Source organism: Lontra canadensis, unplaced genomic scaffold, assembly GCF_010015895.1.
Source record: "Lontra canadensis isolate GAN:19392208 unplaced genomic scaffold, GSC_riverotter_1.0 scaffold35, whole genome shotgun sequence".
NCBI lineage: Eukaryota > Metazoa > Chordata > Mammalia > Carnivora > Mustelidae > Lontra > Lontra canadensis.
In genome coordinates, this window is record NW_022631029.1 from 494285 (window position 1) to 514941 (window position 20657).

Consider the following 20657-nt stretch of genomic DNA (forward strand, 5'->3'; position numbering starts at 1 on the left):
CTAATAATCCCTATTTCTTTTTTTTATTTCTTTTCAGCTTAACAGTATTCATTGTTTTTGCACCACACCCAGTGCTCCATGCAATACGTGCCCTCCCTAATACCCACCACCTGGTTCCCCCAACCTCCCACCCCCACCCCTTTCAAAACCCTCAGATTCTTTTTCAGAGTCCATACTCTCTCATGTATCACCTCCCCCTCCAATTTATCTCAACTTCCTTCTCCTCTCGAACTCCTCTTGTCCTCCTTGCTATTTGTTATATTACACAAATAAGTGAAACCATTTGATAATTGACTCTCTCTGCTTGACTTATTTCAATCAGCATAATCTCTTCCAGTCCCGTCCATGTTGCTGCAAAAGTGGGGGATTCATCCTTTCTGATGGAGGCATAATACTCCATAGTGTATATGGACAACATCTTCCTTATCCATTCATCTGTTGAAGGGCATCTTGGTTCTTTCCACAGTTTGGCGACCGTGACCATTGCTGCTATAAACATTGGGGTACAGATGGCCCTTCTTTTCACTCCATCTGTATCTTTGCCCAGTAGAGCAATGGCAGGGTCATAGGGAAGTTCTATTTTTAATTTCTTAAGGAATCTCCACACTGTTCTCCAGAGAGGCTGCACCAACTTACATTCCCACCAACAGTGTAAGAGGGTTCCCCTTTCTCCACATCCTCTCCAACACACGTTGTTTCCTGTCTTACTAATTTTGGCCATTCTAACTGGTGTAAGGTGGTATCTCAATGTGGTATTAATTTGAATCTCCCTGATGGCTAGTGATAGTGAACATTTTTTCATGTATCTGATAGCCATTTGTATGTCTTCATTGGAGAAGTGTCTGTTCATATCTTCTGCTCATTTTTTAATAAGATTATCTATTTTGTGTGTGTTGAGTTTGAGGAGTTCTTTATAGATCCTGGATATCAACCTTTTGTCTGTACTGTCATTTGCAAATATCTTCTCCCATTACAAGGGTTGCTTCTTTGTTTTTGTGACTATTTCCTTTGCTGTGCAGAAGCTTTTGATTTTGGTGAGGTCCCAAAAGTTCATCTTCGCTTTTGTTTCCATTGCCTTTGGAGACATATCTTAAAAGAAGATGCTGTGGCTGATAGCAAAGAGGTTACTGCCTATGTTCTCCTCTAGGATTCTGATGGATTCCAGTCTCACGTTGAGGTCTTTTATCCATTTTGAGTTTGTCTTTGTGTACGGTGTAAGAGAATGGTCGAGTTTCATTCTTTTACATATAGTTGTCCAGTTTTCCCAGCACCATTTACTGAAGAGACATTTTTCCACTGTATATTTTTTCCTGTTTTGTCGAAGATTAACTGACCATAGAGTTGAGGGTCCATATCTGGGCTCTCTACTCTGTTCCACTGGTCTATGTGTCTGTTTTTATGCTGTCTTGGTGATCACAGCTTTGTAGTAAAGCTTGAAATCAGGTAACGTGATGCCCCCAGTTTTATTTTTGTTTTTCAACATTTCCTTAGTGATTCAGGGTCTCTTCTGGTTCCATACAAATTTTTGGATCATTTGCTCCAGCTCTTTCAAAAACACCTGTGGAATTTTGATCGGAATGGCATTAAAAGTATAGATTGCTCTAAGCAGTACAGACATTTTAACAATATTTATTCTTCCGATCCAAGAGCATGGAATAGTCTTCCATCTTCTTGTGTCTTCTTCAGTTTCTTTCATAAGTGTTCCGCAGTTCCTCAAGTACAGTTTCTTTACCTCTTTGGTTAAGTTTATTCCCAGGTTTCTTATGGTTCTTGGTGCTATAGTAAATGGAATTGATTATCTAATTTCCCTTTCTGTATTTTCATTGTTAGTGTATAAGAAAGCCACTGATTTCTGTACATTCACTTTATATCCTACCACATTGCTGAATTGTTGTATGAGTTCTAGGAGTTTGGGGGTGGAGTCTTTTGGGTTTTCCATATAAAGAATCATGTCATCTGCGAAGAGAGAGAGTTTGACTCCTTCATTGCCAATTTGGATACCTTTTATTTCTCTTTGTTGTCTGATTGCTGTTGCTAGGACTTTTAATACTATATTGAACAAGAGTGGTGAGAGTGGGCATCCTTGTCGTGTTCCTGATCTCAGCGGGAAGTCTGCAAGCTTTTTCCCATTGAGGATGATATTTGCTGTGGGTCTTTCCTAGATAGATTTGATGAAGATCAGGAATGTTCCCTCTATCCCCATACTTTGAAGCGTTTTAATCAGGAACGGATGCTGGATTTTGTCAAATGCTTTTTCTGCATCAATTGAGAGGACCATGTGGTTCTTCTCTCTTCTCTTATTGATTTGCTCTATCACGTTGATTGATTTGCGAATGTTGAACCATCCTTGTAGCCCAGGGATGAATCCCGCCTGGTCATGGTGGATAATCTTTTGAATGTACTGTTGGATCCTGTTTGCTAGGATCTTGTTGAGAATCTTACATCCATATTCATCAGTGATATTGGTCTGAAATTCACCTTTTTGGTAGGGTCTTTGCCTGGTTTGGGATCAGGGTAATGCTGGTTTCATAGAAATGGTCTGGAAGTTTTGTTTCTGCTTCAATTTTTTGAAAGAGCTTCAGGAGAATAGGTGTTATTTCTTCTTTGAAAAATTGGTAGAATTCCCCAGGGAATCCATCAGATCCTGGGCTCTTGTTTTTTGGGAGGTTTTTGATCACTGCTTCAATCTCGTTACTAGATATTGGTCTACTCAGGTTGTCAATTTCTTCCGGGTTCAATTTGGGGAGTTGATAGTTTTCCAGGAATGCATCCATTTCATCTAGGTTGCTTAGCTTATTGGCATAAAACTGTTGATAATAACTTCTAGTGATTGTTTCTACTTCCTCGGTGTTAGTTGTGATTGCTCCCTTTTCATTCATAATTTCATTAATTTGGGCCTTCTCTCTTTTCTTTTGGATTAGTGTGGCCAATGGTTTATCGATCTTATTGATTCTTTCAAAAAACCAGCTTCTCGTTTCATTGATACGTTCTACTCTATCTCTGGTTTCTACCTCATTGATCTCAGCTCTAATCTTAATGATTTCCCTTCTTATGTGTGGAGTTGGTTTGATTTGTTGTTGATTCTCCAGTTCTTTAAGGTGTAGAGACAGCTGCTATGTTCTGGATTTTTCAATTTTTTTGAGGGAGGCTTGGATGGCTTTGTATTTCCCCCTTAGGACCGCCTTAGCTGTATCCCTTAGGTTTTGGACCGAATTGTCTTCATTCTCATTGTTTTCCATGAATTGTTTCAGTTCTTCTTTGATCTCCTCATTGATCCAAGCATTGTTAAGCAAGATGGCCTTTAGCTTTCAAGTGTTTGAGTTCTTTCCGACCTTTTCCTTGTGATCGAGCTCCAATTTCAAAGCATTGTGATCTAAGAATGTGCAGGGAATAATCTCAGTCTTTTGGTATCGTTTGAGTCCTGATTTGTGACTCAGTATGTGGTCTATTCTGGAGAAGGTTCCATGGGCACTTGAGAAGAATGAGTATTCTGTTCTTTTAGGGTGGAATGTTCTGTATATATCTATGAGGTCCATCTGGTCCAATGTGTCATTCAATGCTCTTGTTTCTTTTTTTTTTATGATTTTATTTATTTATTTGACAGACAGAGATCACAAGTAGGCAGAGAGGCAGGCAGAGAGAGGAAGGGAAGCAGGCTCCCTGCTGAGCAGAGAGCCCGATGCGGGACTCGATCCCAGGACCCCGAGATCATGACCTGAGCCGAAGGCAGAGGATTAACCCACTGAGCCACCCAGGCGTCCCTCAATGCTCTTGTTTCTTTATTGATTTTCTGCTTCAATGATCTATTTCTGAGAGAGGCATGTTAAGATCTCCTACTATTAATATATTCATATCAATATGACTCTTTATCTTGATTAACAGTTTTCTTATGTAATTGGCTGCTCCCATATTGGGGGCATAGATATTTACAATTGTTAGATCATCTTGGTGGAGAGTCCCTTGAAGAATGATGTAATGTCCTTCTGTATCTCTGACTACAGTCTTTAGTTTAAAATCTAATTTATCTGATACGAGAATCACTACCCGGCCTTCTTTTGAGGCCCATTGGCATGAAAGATGCTTCCTCATCCCTTCACTTTCAGTCTGGGTGTATCTTTAGGTTCAAAATGGGTCTCTTGTAGACAACATATGGATGGGTCCTGTCATTTTATCCAACCTGCAGCACTGTGCCATTTTATGGGCACATTTAGGCCATTCACATTGAGAGTGATTATTGATAGATACATTTTTATTGACATCATGTTACCTCTGAAGTCTTTCTTTCTGTAGATTATCTCTCTATTTCTGTTCAATGCTTTTCTTAGGATTTTGACTCTTTTATAGTGCCCCCCTTAATATTTCCTGCAGTGTTGGCTTGGTGTTTGCATAGTCTTTTAAGACTTGCTGGTCTTGGAATCTCTTTATCTCTCCATCCATTTTGAATGTCAGTCTTTCTGGACAAAGTATTCTTGGCTGTATGTTCTTCTCATTTAGTGCCCTGAATATATCTTGCCAGCCCTTTCTGGCTAGCCAGGTCTCTGTGGACAGGTCTGACATTATTCTGATGGGCTTTCCTCTGTAAGTAAGGAGCCTCTTTGTCCTAGCTGCTTTCAAGAGATTATATCTACAATTATGACTCCTCACTTTTACTACGAGGTGCCTTGATGTTTTTTCTGGAATCTATAATCTTGGTGGAGACCGTTTGACCTCTAGTACATGAACGCTGGTTCCATTCACGAGATTGGGAAAATTTTCATGAAGAACTTGTTCCACTATATCTTCTAGACTTCTTTCTTTCTCCTCCCCTTCAGGGATTCCAATAATTCTGACGTTGGAACCTTTCATGGCATCATTTATTTCTCTGATTCTGTTTTCGTGGCTTCTAAGCTGTTTGTTCCAGGCTTCTTCCTGATAGTTTCTTTCTATCTGTTTGTCCTCCAGATCATGAATTCTATCTTCTGTCTCAGTTACCCTAGCTTTGAGAGAATTTAGATTAGATAGGAACTCATTGAGAGCATTGTGAACCTCAGCCCTGGTAGCTTTCAGCTCTGCCCTAACATTGTGTACTTCATCCCTGGTCGTTTTCAGTTCTGCCCTAATCAATTCCATTTGGTCATCCATGGCTTTCTCCAACCTAGCTATTGCCTGGATAATTGTTAGCCTGAATTCTATTTCCAACTTATTGTCTATGTTGATAGCCGTTAGCTCTGTTGCAGAAGGCCCATCCTCTGTATTTTTCTTCTGTTGGGCATTCCTCCTCCTAGTCATTTTGGTGAGAGAGGACTGAATGGATGTAGCTGGATGTATCGACCATGGTGCAGTCAAGGTGCACCCTTGAACGCTTCTGAGCAATCAGGGTTCCCCACCCAAATGAGAGAAAAAGAAAAGAAAAAGAAAAAAAGAGAGAGAGAGAGAGAGGAAAAAAAAAGGAAGATAAAATAGAAGTTTCAACCCAAATGGCACCCAAGGTACGTTTGATGAATTATACAAACAAAAACAGACAAACAAAAAGACTGATAAAAGTATATGACAAGAGAAAAAAATATATATATATAAGCAAATAAAGGAAGAACCTAGTCAAAAAGAACCCCAAGTATAAGATTTATATACTATCAGGACAAACACAAAAACACAGAAACACTGGTGGAAGAAAAAGATGGGAGAGTGGTTATAAATTCTCAGTGTGGGCGAGGAAGGTTGTTTTGATTCTTGCTGGATGTATCTTGATATCTTTGTTAAAGGACTCAACTTTCCTAAGACAAAAGGGGATTAAAAATTGGTTTACCTATAGGGGTAGTATTAATTGGGGAAAGGGGATTACTTTGAAGTTTAACTCTATATGAATATTAGAAAATAAAAATAAAAAAGGAATAAACTAGACGAAGGTAAACTAAAATTTAGAAAAAAAATTAAAAAAATAGAAATCCAAAAGAAAAACACAGGTGTATGTATCAAAAAGTTCAAGTTAGAAGGTTATTATGGAATTTGATGTACTGGACATCTCACTGTGATGGTAAATAGGTTAAAAAATTATCTATATAAAAAAAATGGACCATAATTGTGGGAACGAGTTAGAAATAAAAGTTGTCGTAGGAAGTAGTGGTGGTTGTTCTCTTGTAGTCTTTTTTTTTTTTCTTTCTTTCTTGGTTGGTTTTCTGGGTGAGGGGCCTGCCAAGTGGGTTTTCAGTCAATGATGTTCCCTGAGAAATGTCCTCCCGCCCCCCTCAAGGGGGTGGGCTCTGAGGAAACCAGTTTTTTTCAGGCTTTTGTTCTCTGGAGGTTTTTATGTTTGTTCACTTTTGTTTTTTTCTCTCGCCTTGACCGCTTTTGATGGTTTTTGTAGGTTTAGAGGAAAGCAAACTGCACCTTGGCCTCCCTCTAAGAGAGAAGCCTCAGTCTGGTCCCCTGTGGGTGTTGCAGAGTCCATATAAATTCCCCCTTGGCCGCTGGCAGAGCAGGTTCTGAGTCGCGGTCACGGGGGACACAGGATCTTCTGCTTGTTCCCAAAATGATGGCAGCAGCAGCTGTCTGGGCAGCTCCAGAGAGGTTCCAAGCAGCGATCACACACTGAGATTTTCCCGCTGGCCCTGGCTGGGCTTGCCTGGTCTTTCTGGGTCTAAGAGCGCCGGGCTTGCAAGCACCTCTCTCAGGGAAGGCTGTGGGTCACTCATGCATCTCAGGCTCTGAGAGCAGGGCGCGGGTCCGAGAGCACAAGGTTGGGCCTTCGTGCACCTCTCTCAGGGTACGGTATGGGGCGCTCGCATCTCAGGCTCTGAAACAATGGCGTGGGTTTAAGAGCAGCCGGCTGGGCCTTCGGGGCCTTCATGCACCTCTCTCAGTGGAGTTTGAGGGGCACGCACTTCTCAGGCTCTGTTAGCATGGCTGGGCGTTCTGCCATCTGGTGAGGCTCCCAGCCCCTCACAGGAGCCGGACCCCACACGTCTCGGGCAGGCTGGCAGCTCAAAAACAGAGACCTTGTTTCTCCGCCGCACTCTCTCTGGCTCCACGCCAGGGGAGGCTGTCCTGAGTCCAGGGACTTAAGCCCCTGTCCCTTGCCATCCTGAATCCCACAACCCCCCCCACCCCGCGATCCTTTGCTCTTTCTGAGTGCTTTCAACCAGTTTCCAAGTTAATGCTGGTCCCAGATGCAGGGTACTCTCGTATTAGGGATATTACTTTCCAAACGGTCGCCTCTGGTGGCTCCCTCCCCCTTTTGTTTATCTTCCAATATCAGTCCGATGTTCCCACTCTGCTTTACCTGCCCACTGGTGTCTTCTGCCCCTGTAGAGATCCAGACATATATAATTCTGATCTCAGGCTGATTTCATGGGTGATCGGAGTTCTTTGGTAGGTAATCAGCTCACTTTAGGGTACACGTTGAAAGGGCGCCTCCTCCTACTTCCCCACCATCTTGTCTCCCCCAAAGATCTAATAGTCCCTATTTCTACCATTTTATATTTTGGAATTAGATCTGTTTCTTTGGTTTTTTTTTTATAACAATCATCTTCTGTCATTATGTGAAACACACTCTTTTGTATTCAACTGAAGTTCTCCTGCATCTTTATCATAAGCATGATTGAGTCCATTCATGGTCACATATGATCAAACTACAATTTTAGCTACTATCTCTTGAGACGTATATTAAAAAGAATGTTTTCCTATTCTTTTACCTCCAAGCTTTTACTTCATTTCATCCTGAACAAGAGTCCTATGTTGATGTGATTGTCGCTATTGAATATCTTGTTTGTAAGATGTTAGCATTAGATTATTGTTCATTTTGTTGAAGACGATTATTTGAATCCACCATATTTAACTTGATTTATTTTTCCTAGCATTCTATTTAATGAATTCTCATTTATTTTAAACTTGTTTCTATACAAATGTGCACTTTTGTGAACACAAAGAGTCAAACAAAGCAAGGGACGCCCTGCTCCTTTGGATCATAGGTTATAATGGAGAACAGGGAACTAAGTGCTAGTATAATACAAGGTCTTCAAGGATAAATCATATATAGAAAGGGGATAGATTGTCACAGGACATGCCAGATTTTACAGAGTATGGTCTGATAAGGTTTCTTCATAACAGACAAGGAACAGAAAACGAGGACAAGTGAGGACCTACTGGATTTTGTGTCAAACAAAAATCAAAACCCAAAGTCCATCATAACAAAGGAAGGAATGCCATCAAGGAAAGTAAGAGGAGCCAAAATCATCCACAATTAGATCAGGAACACGGGGTGGACCCCATGAGGAATACAATGGAGCAGTCAACATGGGATCCCTGGAGTATGATGTAACCTTAGCACTCACGCTGACAACCTTTTCTCTCTGCAAACTGTTCTTCTGATAGACTCTTCATTGATACTCTTTTCCCACATTAGCCACCACTGGACTTCTACTAAAACCATTTTTTTTTTCTTTTACTGAAGTGGATTCCTTTTTTTTTAACTGTCCACAGTAAGCATGCCTTTAACATTAAGATGAAGTATGTATGCACATGCAAACACACAAATCCACATGTACGTACACACTGTACATAAACACAACTGAACAGAGAATAACCATTCATACACTAAGAGGAAGGAACTCTGCTCAACTTTTTACATACATGGACTCAATCTATTGACCATCTTAGGAGGATCGATACCACTACAGCCACTATTCTGGTGAGAATATTACAATTTTAGAATGAGTTGGTTGTCTTCCCAAATTCAAATGACTACTGTGTGGTAGATCCAGGATTCAAAACTCATTCACTAATCACAAAATTTTGAATTCAACATCATTTGGGAAAGTATTTTACCATTTAATCTTGATTAATACCTTCTATTTTTGTACCTTGTGTATTTCCTTTAGTCAATGTATTTTTCCTTTTATTCATATATCTAGTGGGTGTTCATACATTAAGGTGTCTTGACACCATAAATATATCACTCTTTTCTCTTTTGGGCTAATGGTTTTTGCTGCATTATTAGTTATTCTGGGCATCAAGGGGTTGGAAGGCAGCCAGAACCAGGGAAGATTTCATGTCTTCATGATCTCTCAGGGACCATTTGGGTTTATTAGACCTTTCTCCCCCTTCGTTTTCCTCTTCCTTTAAAATTTTTATACTTCTCTAAATACAGGACAAACTGGTCATATTTAAATGAAGCACCAAGTTACATGTTCATGGGAGTCTTACCAACTGGAATTTGGGGACTTTTCTATATTTCTTAGGGTAATGATAATTTGATGTTGAGATCTTAACTAATATCATTTCTTTCCTAAATATGTAGCTAGAGGTGAGAAGAGCCTGGTAGTTACATGGCCCCAAGAGTCTGTAGTGTCCCAATATGGGACCCTTGAAATATAACCTCCGGGGTGTTAACCAACACTTGAAAATAAAGAATGGATCCATCTTTATTGACAGTTTTCCTAGGAGAAAAATTAATGAAGTGCAAGGAACATCACATGAATGAAGGACTCCCTTCCTTCTTGAAGTCTCAGGTGCCACCTTGTTCAACATTCCCTGACATCATCTCTCATCACTCTCCCTCTTGCTGGTCTCCTGACAACACTAGCTCCATTTTTAGACCTGGATAACCTGGATAACTCCTGACCAACACTAGCTCCATTTCGTCTGAAACAAGCTCCAACTAATCTGAAACAAGTTCTTTCCTCAGGCTTTGCACTGGCTCCTTTTCCTGCAGGGCACACATACCCCAGATAAACTTGTGTCTTCTCTGCAGATTTCCCTGAGGTCTGTCTTCAAATGTCACCTTGTGTTGAGGTCTTCCTGAAGTCCCAGTAAAGGGCACACTTCATCCAATTCTTTAATGCCTACATTTTTCCCTATGTAAATATACTTTCCCATGTAAATATAGCACTTCTGCCATGTTACTAATGTCTGTTTGTGTTAAAATTAATCATTTTTTTCCTAATTTCAAGTCATTACAACCATGACACAGGACATGGCAATGATACCCAATTTTCAGGATTTCTTCTTCTGGGATTATCAAAAAAACCAGAACTGCAGCTCCCCATATTTGGGCTTTTCCTCTCCATGTACCTGATCACTGTGTTTGGAAACCTGCTCACCGTCCTGGCTGTCAGCTCTGACTCTCAACTTCACACCCCCATGTACTTCTTCCTTGCCAACCTATCCTTTGTAGACATCTGTTTCACAACCACCACCACTCCAAAGATGTTGGTGAATATACAGACACAGAGCAAAGTTATAACCTATATAGGATGCATCAGCCAGATCTGCTTTTCCTTACTCTTTGCAGGCTGGAATGACTTACTCCTGGCTGTGATGGCCTATGACCGTTTTGTGGCCATCTGCCACCCCCTGCAGTACAGGGTCATCATGAACCTCTGGCCCTGTGGAGTCCTGGCTCTGGTGTCCTGCATCATTAGTGTTCTGAATTCCTTATTACAGAGCTTGATGTTGTTGCATCTTTCCTTCTGTTCAGAGGTGGAAATCCCCCACTTCTTCTGTAAACTCCATCAGATGATCCAACTTGCTTGTTCCGATACCTTTCTGAATGACACGGTGATATATGTTTCACCTGTACTGCTGGCTGGTGCTCCCCTTGCTGGGATCCTTTGTTCATACTCTAAGATTATTTCATCCATACGAAGAATCTCATCAACTGAGGGTAAATACAAAGCATTTTCCACCTGTGCATCTCACCTCTCAGTTGTCTCCTTATTTTATTGTACGGTCCTGGGAGTGTACCTTAGCTCTGTGGCTACCCAGAGCTCCCACGCAAGTGCAGTAGCCTCGGTGATGTACATGGTGGTCTCACCCATGCTGAACCCCTTCATCTACACCCTGAGGAAAAGAGACATAAAAGAGGCTCTAGTAAGATTCTTCAAGAGGGCACCTATAAAAGGGACAATTGTCCTGGTGGTGAAGAAGTGCCTTGATTGCAGGACTCAAAGCCATGATTTTTTATCATTGTGACATAGAATCTGCTCCTTTTTCCAGAAACTTCTATTTCTTACAATTCAACTTCTCTATACAATTTCAGAATACTCCATTTAGTAAGCTTTCTGCTCTGCCTGAAAAACAATTTTCCACTACGTACATTTTTATATGTTCCCACAGTTCTTCCCAAGCTTGGATTAGAAATATTTGAAAACTGTTTCTTTTACAATACCACTTTGATATCTGAAAAATTATTTCTTTTCAAATGGCATATATCATGCCAAGTAAAATTTCCCTAGACTTACTGAAGGAATAATCATGAGTTGTATTACTTATATGGATAAAACTAACACTTGGTATCTAAGGCCATTTATATAATTTCACCATAGAGGAAAATACAAAATCAGTTTTCACATTGGGTCTGTTATCATTCCTTTTTACTCCTTAACTGCTCTTCTGAATGATGTAGACCTTTTTTTCCATTTTATTTTATTTTATTTTATTTCTCTTCAGTATACCAGCATTCATTGTTTATGCGCCACACCCAATGCTCCATGCAATACCTGCCCTCTATAGTACCCACCACCAGGCTCACCCAACCCCTACTCCATCCCCTCCAAAACCTTCAGTTTATTTCTCACAGTCCACAGTCTCTCATGGTTCATTTCCTCCTCCAATTTTCCCCAAATGACTTCTCCTCTCCATCTCCCCATGTCCTCAGTGTTGTTCCTTATGCTCCACAAGTAAGTGAAACCATATGATACTTGACTCTCTCTGCTTGACTTATCATCATCTCCTTTAAGGTTCAGCCAATGGATAGTGATGCCTGCAACACTCACCTGTGGCCACCATACTTGTGAGGCAACCTGAGCCAATGTTATGGATGAACTGTTCCTTGTTATTATTATTGTTGTTGTTTAATGTTGTTAACATATAATTGACATCATGTTACATTAATTACATGTGTACAATGCAATGATTCAATATTTGTGTACATTGCAAAGTGATCAGAATAAGTTCAGTTAACATCCATTACAATATACAGTTACAAACTTTCCTTCAGAATGACAATCATCAAGATCACCTCTCCTAGCTTCTTTCAAATGTACAATACAGTTTTTTTAGCTAAAGCCACCATTCTAGACATAATATGCCCATGACTTACTCATTTTATAATAGGAAATTTTTACTTTTTGACATTATCATGCATTTCACCCAATCCCCACCTCCTAGCTCAGGCTACTACCAATCTGTTCTGCATATCCACAAGCTTGGCTTGGTTTTGTCTTGTTTTTAAGATTCCACATGCAGGTGAGATCATAGTATTTATCTTCTTCTGCCTGACTTATTTCATTGAGCATAATGCCCTCAGGATCCATCCATGCTGTCACAAATGCCAAGATTCCACTCATTTGCATGACTAAACAATATCCCATATATGTGTGTGTGTGTGTGTGTGTGTGTGTGTGTGTGTGTGTGTGTATTTTATATTTGCTTTTCTCTGGTGAATACTGATGTTGAGTATCTTTTCATGGACCTGTTGGCCAACTATATGTCTTCATTGGAAAAATGTCTATTCAGATCCTCTTTCCATTGTTTAATAAGACTGTTTGTTACTACTGTTGAGTTGTAAGAGTTCTTTATATATTGGGGATATTTAACCCTTAGATACATTATTTGTAATATTCCCTGCCAACAGAAGGTTACTTTTTCATTTTGTTGATGTTTTCCTTTCCTGTGCAAAAGTACTTACTTTGAGGTAGACCTTGTTTAGTTTGTTTTTGTTCCCTTGCTTTGGTGTCAAATCTTAAAAATCATTGCTAAGGCCAAGATGTTTTCTTCTAGGATTTTTTTGGCTTCAGATCTTACATTTAAGTCTCTAATCCATTTTGAGTTAATTTTGCCTGTGGTGTAAAATAGTGGTCCAGTTACATTTTTTGCAAGTAGCTGTCCAGTTTACCCAAAACCATTTATTTAATAGACTGTTCCTTCTTTTTTTATATTCTTGTGTCCTTTGCTGTAAAATACTTAACCACTAATCTGTGGGTTTATTTCTGTACTTTCTTTTCCATTCCATTGACCTGTGGGTTTTTTCATGCCAATAGCATGCTGTTTTCGTTACCATAGCTTTGCAATACAGTTTGAATTCAGGGAGGATGATCGTCCAATTTTGCTCTTTTTCTCAAGACTGCTTTGGCTATTGGGGTATTTGTGATTCCATAAAAATTTAAGGAGTGTTTGTTCTATTTCTGTAAAATATGCAACCAAAATTTTGACAGGAATTACCCTGAATCCACAGATTGCTTTGGCTAGTATGGATGTTTTAACATTATTAATTCTTCCAATCAATGATCATGGAATATCTTTCCATTTCCCTGTGTCTTCAATTTCATTCTGCCATGTCTTATAGCTTTCAGTGTACAGATGTTTCACCTCCTTGTTAAATTCATTCTTCGGTATTTTATTCTTGTTGATGCAGGCATAAATGGGATTTTTTCTTAATTTCTCTTTCTGAGAGTTTCTTATTAGTGTATAGAGTTGCAACCAATTTTTCTATATTTGTATATCCTGCTGAATTCATTGATTACTTATAACAATATTTTTCTTTTAAACAATTCATTGAATTACAATGACATAGAAGAAACTAAGCAGATTTAAAATGTAAAATTTTCTGAATTCAAGTAATCATACAAAAATTAAGAATACATACCATCATGACTCCATTTATATATAATTCAAGAAAATGCACAAAAGCTTTAAAGATTTATTATATATTGTAAAAAAATGTAATCAACCTAAAAACTCTGTTTCTTTATATCTAATTCAGGTGGGGGTTGCTGGGAATAAATACAGTGTTTGAAAGTATTTGGTGAGTCAAACAAGTCTTTCATGGGTAAGAAGCATAGGCACATATATGTATATGTGCATTTGTACATTACATCCTACAAATACACTCCTACACATGTATGTACAAAACAGACACAATAATCACATCTCTTATATTGAAAGGAAATCTGAAGGAAATTTGGAAAGGTTAGAAATCAAAAGACAATGTTTGAATTAGCATGAAATTAAAAGAATATATATTTAGACACAAAGCCTTAAGGTAGAATGGGAAAACATTAATTTTAGTAATGAATTCCTGTTTTTAATCTCAATGCAAAAAATGGACCACAATCAGAATTTATAGTTTCTTAAAGACTTTATTTATTTATTTGACAGAGGAAAAGATCCCAAGTAGACATAGAGGCAAGCAGAGGGAAAGCCACAACATCATTAAACTTGGTAAGAAGGAATTCAGGATACATGTGACCTAGGACAGAAGAAGCAGTAGTCCACAGAGCTGGGGATTCATGACTGTGTAATGCAGGGGATGGGAGATGGCCACAAACCAGTCATAGGCCATCATGGTCAGAAGAAAGTCATCCAGTACAGCAAGGAGTGTGGAAAAGTACATCTGTGTGAGGCAGCCTGCATAGGTTATGAATTTTCTCTGAGTCTGGATGTTCCACAGCATCTTGGGGATGGTGATGTAGGTGGAACATATGTCTGCAAAGGACAGGATGGAGAGGAAGCAGTAAATGGGGGTGTGGAGGGATGGGATTCAGAACTAACAACCAGAATGATGAGCAGATTCCTAAACATAGTGATCATGTACATGGAGAGCAAAAGCCCAAATATGAGGGTTTGCAGTTCCGTTTGCTCTGATAATCCCAGAAGATGAAATTTGTGTAACATGTCCTGTTTCTATGTGGTGGAGGTGTCTACCAGGGAATAAAAAATACCATGACTAATTTTTTCAATAAGGAACATTACAAACATCATTGAAATCCTAAAATTTTCATTTTACATTCAGAAAGTGAATATCCATAGATTTTATATGGAAATTGTCCCCTCTCAGGACCCCACATTCCAGCTCTGAATAGGAATGCACATTTCACACTTGGCCTTTTCCCAAGTACTCATGTATTCTATACTTTCAATGAGAAATTCTGTCACACATATGGGGAATAAACTTTCATACTGACTAACCTCCAGGGAAAGAGTATAGGTGTCAAAAAAAAAAAAGTCTGCATAGTGCAGTGATGGAGAAGATAAGCAAATAAAAGATTAGATAGAATTTCAGAAGGTGACAGGTGGTATGAAGAAAAATCTAGTAAAAAGAAAAAAAGTATATGGAGGTGCTGGTTTTTTTACTGGTTGCTTGGATATGCCAGCACACATTTCTACAGAGGCCTCAAGAGGAGATAGCAGGAGACATAGGGTTATCCAGGGAAGTGTGTACCCATCAGAGGGAATAATCTGCTCAGAGACTCTGAAAAGATAGGAATCCACAATGGTGGGGGAGTGAGAGACCTAAGTTTTGTCTGGTCCCAGGAATTCAGCTAGATATCTATCAAATCATTCTGAACACCTGCAAACTGAACCAGATTTCTAATAGCTACAGCTCTACAAATAGAAAAGTGACCACTTTCTGCAAGGTAGGAGGTATGGAGAACTGAATCCAAGGCAATACAGGGGAAGATAAACTGCAGGGGGAGGGAACCTCAAAAAGCCCACTATCAGAAAGTCATATAGGGGAGGAGTAAAAATGGTGGAGAAGTAGCAGGCTGAGATGACACTAGGTAGCAGGAGATCAGCTAGATAGCTTAGCAAACCATTCTGGACACCTACAAATCCAACAGGAGATTGAAGAAAAGAGTAGCAATCTAGAAACAGAAAAACGACCACTTTCTGAAAGGTAAGAACAGTAGAGAAGTGAATCCAAAGCTATGAGAATGCAGACCACGGGGGGAGGGGCCAGCTCCCAGCAAGCAAAATAGCAATGGAGCACAAAATCAGAACTTTTAGAAGTCTCCTCCACTGAAGGACATCACTCCAGAGGCTAAACCAGGCCCATGCAAGGATAGTGTGGTCTCAGGTGCAGCAGGGTCACAGAAGGATCGGGGGTGTCTGAGTGTCACAGAGCTCACAGGTATTACAACAGGGAAGCCAGCCACAGAGACAGAGCTGAGGAGTGAGCTTTCAACTCAGGGTTACCTTAAATTGTGATCCGTGGCACAGGCCACTGCTCTGTGAGTGGACACCCCACAAGATCCAGGGAGACACCCCTGGAAGAGCTTAGGGATCTGCAGGGTTCAGAGACTCCAGGCAGGGCTGTGTGCCAGAGACAGAAAAGCTTCGTCACAGGCTGGGTGAGCTAGGAGCATGGCCAGAGGCCAGGAAGACGGGAGTGATTGAGCACTTTTCTCTGAGGGCTCACTGAGAAATTGGGCCCCAGCTCCTCCAGGCTGGAAAATGGGAGGCCACCATTTTCATTCCCATCCTCCAGAAGTCTACAGAAAGAGTTCAGGGAACAAAAGCTCCCAAAAGGGAACCTGAGCAGAATACTTAGCCGGGACACTAGTAAAGGCAGTGCAATTCCGACTCGGGCAAAGACACTTGAGAATCACTACAACAGGACCCTCCCCCAGAAGATCAACAAGAAATCCAGCCAAGACCAATTTAATATACTAAGGAGAATAGAGGAATTTCAGAGGAGGGGAAAGCAAAGCATGAAATTCATGGCTTCCTCTCCATGATTCTTTAGCTTTGCAAAGTTAATTAATTTATTTTATTTTATTTTTTTATTCTACTATTTTTTTAACTTTTCCCCATTCCTCTTTTAATATTTTTTAGCTAATTTATCTTAACAGTACCTTTCATAAAAAGAGATCTTTCTTGAACATTCATTATTATAGCCATATTTTATCCTTCATTTTATCTAACTTTATTTTTGTATACACATAAGGTTTTTTCTTCTAAAAAAATTTGGGGTACAACTTCTTCTAATAGATCAAAATACACCCTTAATCTTGTGCAGGGCTTTGTTCTAGTCTCCAGCCACAGCCAATTCTCTCCACGTTCTTTTTCATAATTCTCCCAACCAACTTAATTTATCAACTCCTTTTTTAGAAATTATAAACAAAATTTAAATCTTTATAGTGATATTCCAACCCTTCTTTGTAGTTACCATTATATATGTTTTCAGTCTTTAAAATTTTGGGAGGTAGTTTCTTCTAAGAGACCAAAATACTCCCAAAATTAAGTGGGTGACTCTTTTATATTCACCAGTCTAATATATATATTTTCTTTTTTATTGTGATTCTTTATTTGTTTTTTTTTTTTTACTATTTTTCTGAACTTCTTTTTAACACCATTCCTTCCCCCATGATTTGGGATCACTTCCCATTTGGTTAAAGGGAATTTTCCTGGGGACATTGCAACCCTTTTAGTATTTTATTCCCTCTTTCATCTATTATTTATTTATTTATTTATTTATTGTCATCATAACAGTATTCATTGTTTTTGCACCATACCCAGTGCTTCATGCAATCCGTGCCCTCTCTAATACCTCCCACCTAGTTGTCTCAACCTCGCAACCCCTGACGCTTCAAACCCGTCAAATTGTTTTTCAGAGTCCATAGTCTCTCATGGTTCACCTCCCCTTCCAATTTCCCCCAACTCCCTTCTCCGCTCTACCTCCCCTTGTCCTCCATGCCATTTGTTATGCTCCACAAATAAGTGAAACCATATGATGACTGACTCTCTCTGCTTGACTTATTACACTCAGCATAAACTCTTCCAGTCCCATCCATGTTGCTACAAAAGTTGGGGGTTCAAGCTTTCAGAAGGAGGCACAATACTCCATAGTGTATATGGACCAAATCTTCCTTATCCATTCGTCTGTTGAAGGGAATCTTGCTTCTTTCCACAGTTTGGCGACTATGGCCACTGCTGCTATAAACATTGGGGTAGAGATGGCCCTTCTTTTCACTCCATCTGTATCTTTGGGGTAAATACCCAGTAGTGCAATGGCAGAGTCATAGGGAAGCTCTATTTTTAATTTCTTGAGGAATCTCCACACTGTTCTCCAAAGAGGGGGCGCCAACTTGCATTCCCACCAACAGTGGAAGAGGGTTCCCCTTTCTCCACATCCTCTCCAACACATGTTGTTTCCTGTCTTGCTAATTTTGGCCATTTTAAGTGGTCTAAGGTGGTATCTCAATGTGGTTTTAATTTGAATCACCCTGATGGCTAGTGATGATGAACATTTGTTCATGTGTCTGATAGCCATTTGTATGTCTTCATTGGAGAAATTTCTGTCCATATCTTCTGCCTATTTTTTATATGATTATCTGTTTTGCGTGTGTTGAGTTTGAGGAGTACTTTAAAGATCTTGGATATAAACCTTTTGTCTTTACTATCATTTGCAAATATCTTCTCCCATTCCTGGGTTGTCTCTTTGTTTTCTTGACTGTTTCCTTCACTGTGCAGAAGCTTTTGATTTTGATGAAGTCCCAAAAGTTTATTTTCGCTTTCGTTTCCTTTGCCTTTGGAGACATATCTTGAAAGAAGTTGCTGTGGCTGATATCGAAGAGACTACTGCCTATGTTCTCCTCTAGGATTCGAATGGATTCCAGTCTCACGTTGAGGTCTTTTATCCATTTTGAGTTTATCTTTGTGTATGGTGTAAGAGAATGGTGGAGATTCATTCTTCAACATATAGCTGCAAGTTTTCCTAGCAGAATTTATTGAAGAGACTGTATTTTTTCCACTGTGTATTTTTCCCTATTTTCCCATAGAGTTGAGGGTCCATATCTGGGCTCTCTACTCTTTTCCACTGGTCTATGTGTCTGTTTTTATGCCAGTACCATGCTCTCTTGGTGATCACAGCTTTGTCGTAAAGCTTGAAATCAGGTAACATGATACCGCCAGTTTCATTTTTGTTTTTCAACATTTCCTTAGAGATTCAGGTTCTCTTCTGGTTCCATACAAATTTTAGGATTATTTGTTCAGCTCCTTAAAAAATACCAGTGGAATTTTGATCAGAATGGCATTAAAATATAGATTGTTCTAGGCAGTATAGACATTTTAACAATGTTTATTCTTCCAATCCAATAGCATGGAATGGTCTTCCATCTTTTTGTGTCTTCTTCAATTTCTTTCATGAGTGTTCTGTAATTCCTCAAGTACAGATCCTTTACCTCTTTAGTTAGGTTTATTCCCAGGTATCTTATGGTTCTTGGTGCTATAGTAAATGGAATCAATTCTCTAATTTTCCTTTCTGTATTTTCATTGTTAGTGTATAAGAAAACCACTGATTTCTGTACATTGACTTTGTATCCTGCCACGTTACTGAATTGCTGTATGAGTTCTAGTAGTTTGGGGGTGGAGTCTTTTGTCTTTTTCATATAAACAATCATGTCATCTGCGAAGAGAGAGAGTTTGACATCCTCTATTGCCAACTTGATACCTTTTATTTCTCTTTGTTGTCTGATTGCTGTTGCTAGGACTTCTAATACTATGTTGAACAAGAGTGGTGAGAGTGGGAATCCTTGTCGTGTTCCTGATCTCCACGGGAAGTCTGCAAGCTTTTTCCCATTGAGGATGATATTTGCTGTGGTTCTTTCATAGACAGATTTTATGAAGTTCAGGAATGTTCCCTCTATCCTTATATTTTGAAGCATTTTTATCAGGAACGGATGCTGGATTTTGTCAAATGTTTTTTTTCAGAATCAATTGAGAGGACCATGTCGTTCTTCTCTCTTCTCATATTAATTTGTTCTATCACATTGATTGATTTGTGAATGTCGAACCTTCCTTGAAGCCCAGGAATGAATCCCACCTGGTCATGGTGGATAATCTTTTTAATGTGTTATTGGATGCTGTTTGCTAGGATCTTGTTGAGAATCTTAGCATCTGTATTCATCAGTTATATGGATCTGAAATTCTCCTTTTTGGTAGGGTCTTTGCCTGGTTTGGGGATCAGGGTAATGCTGGCCTCATAGAAAGAGTCTGGAAGTTTTCCTTCTGCTTCAATTTTTTGAAACAGCTTCAGGAGAATAGGTGTTATTTCTTCTTTGAAAAATTGGTAGAATTCCCCAGGGAATCCATCAGGTCCTGGGCACTTGTTTTCTGGGAGGTTTTTGATCACTGCTTCAATCTCGTTACTAGATATAGTTCTATTCAGGTTGTCAGTTTCTTCCTGGTTCAATTTTGGGAGTTGATAGTTTTCCAAGAATGCATTCATTTTATCTAGGTTGCTTAGCGTATTGACATATAACTGTTGATAATAACTTCTGATGATTGTTTCTACTTCCTTGGTGTTAGTTGTGATCTCTCCCTTTTCATTCATAATTTTATTAATTTGGGTTTTCTCTCTTTTCTTTTGGATTAGTGTGGCCAATGGTTTATCGATCTTATTGATTCTTTCAAAAAACCAGCTTCTCGTTTCATTGATACGTTCTACTGTATCTCTGCTTTCTACCTCATTGATCTCAGCTCTAATCTTGATTATTTCCTTCTTATGTGTGGAGTTGGTTTGATTTGCGGTTGATTTTCCAGTTCTTTAAGGTGTAGAGACAGCTGCTGTGTTCTAGATTTTTCAATTTTTTTGAGGGAGGCTTGGATGGCTATGTATTTCCCCCTTAGGACCGCCTTTGCTGTATCCCATAGGTTTTGGACTGAAGTGTCTTCATTCTCATTGGTTTCCATGAATTGTTTCAGTTCTTCTTTGATCTCCTCATTGATCCAAGCATTCTTAAGCAAAATGGTCTTTAGTTTCCAGGTGTTTGAGTTCCTTCAGAACTTTTCCTTGTGATTGAGCTCCAGTTTCAAAGCATTGTGATCTGAGAATATGCAGGGAATCATCTCAATCTTTTGGTATCTGTTGATTCCTGATTTATGACTCAATATGTGGTCTA

At 39.4% G+C, this 20657-nt stretch overlaps 1 protein-coding gene across 1 annotated transcript; it reads left to right on the top strand.

The window, feature by feature from the left end:
• Nucleotides 1–9957: 9957 nt before the first annotated feature.
• Nucleotides 9958–10947, top strand: LOC116874048 (olfactory receptor 7A17-like). The gene has a single exon (XM_032868475.1). The coding sequence runs from the start codon at nucleotides 10042–10044 to the stop codon at nucleotides 10945–10947; it is 906 nt and encodes a 301-aa protein (XP_032724366.1). The 5' UTR covers nucleotides 9958–10041.
• The last annotated feature ends 9710 nt before the right edge of the window (nucleotides 10948–20657 follow it).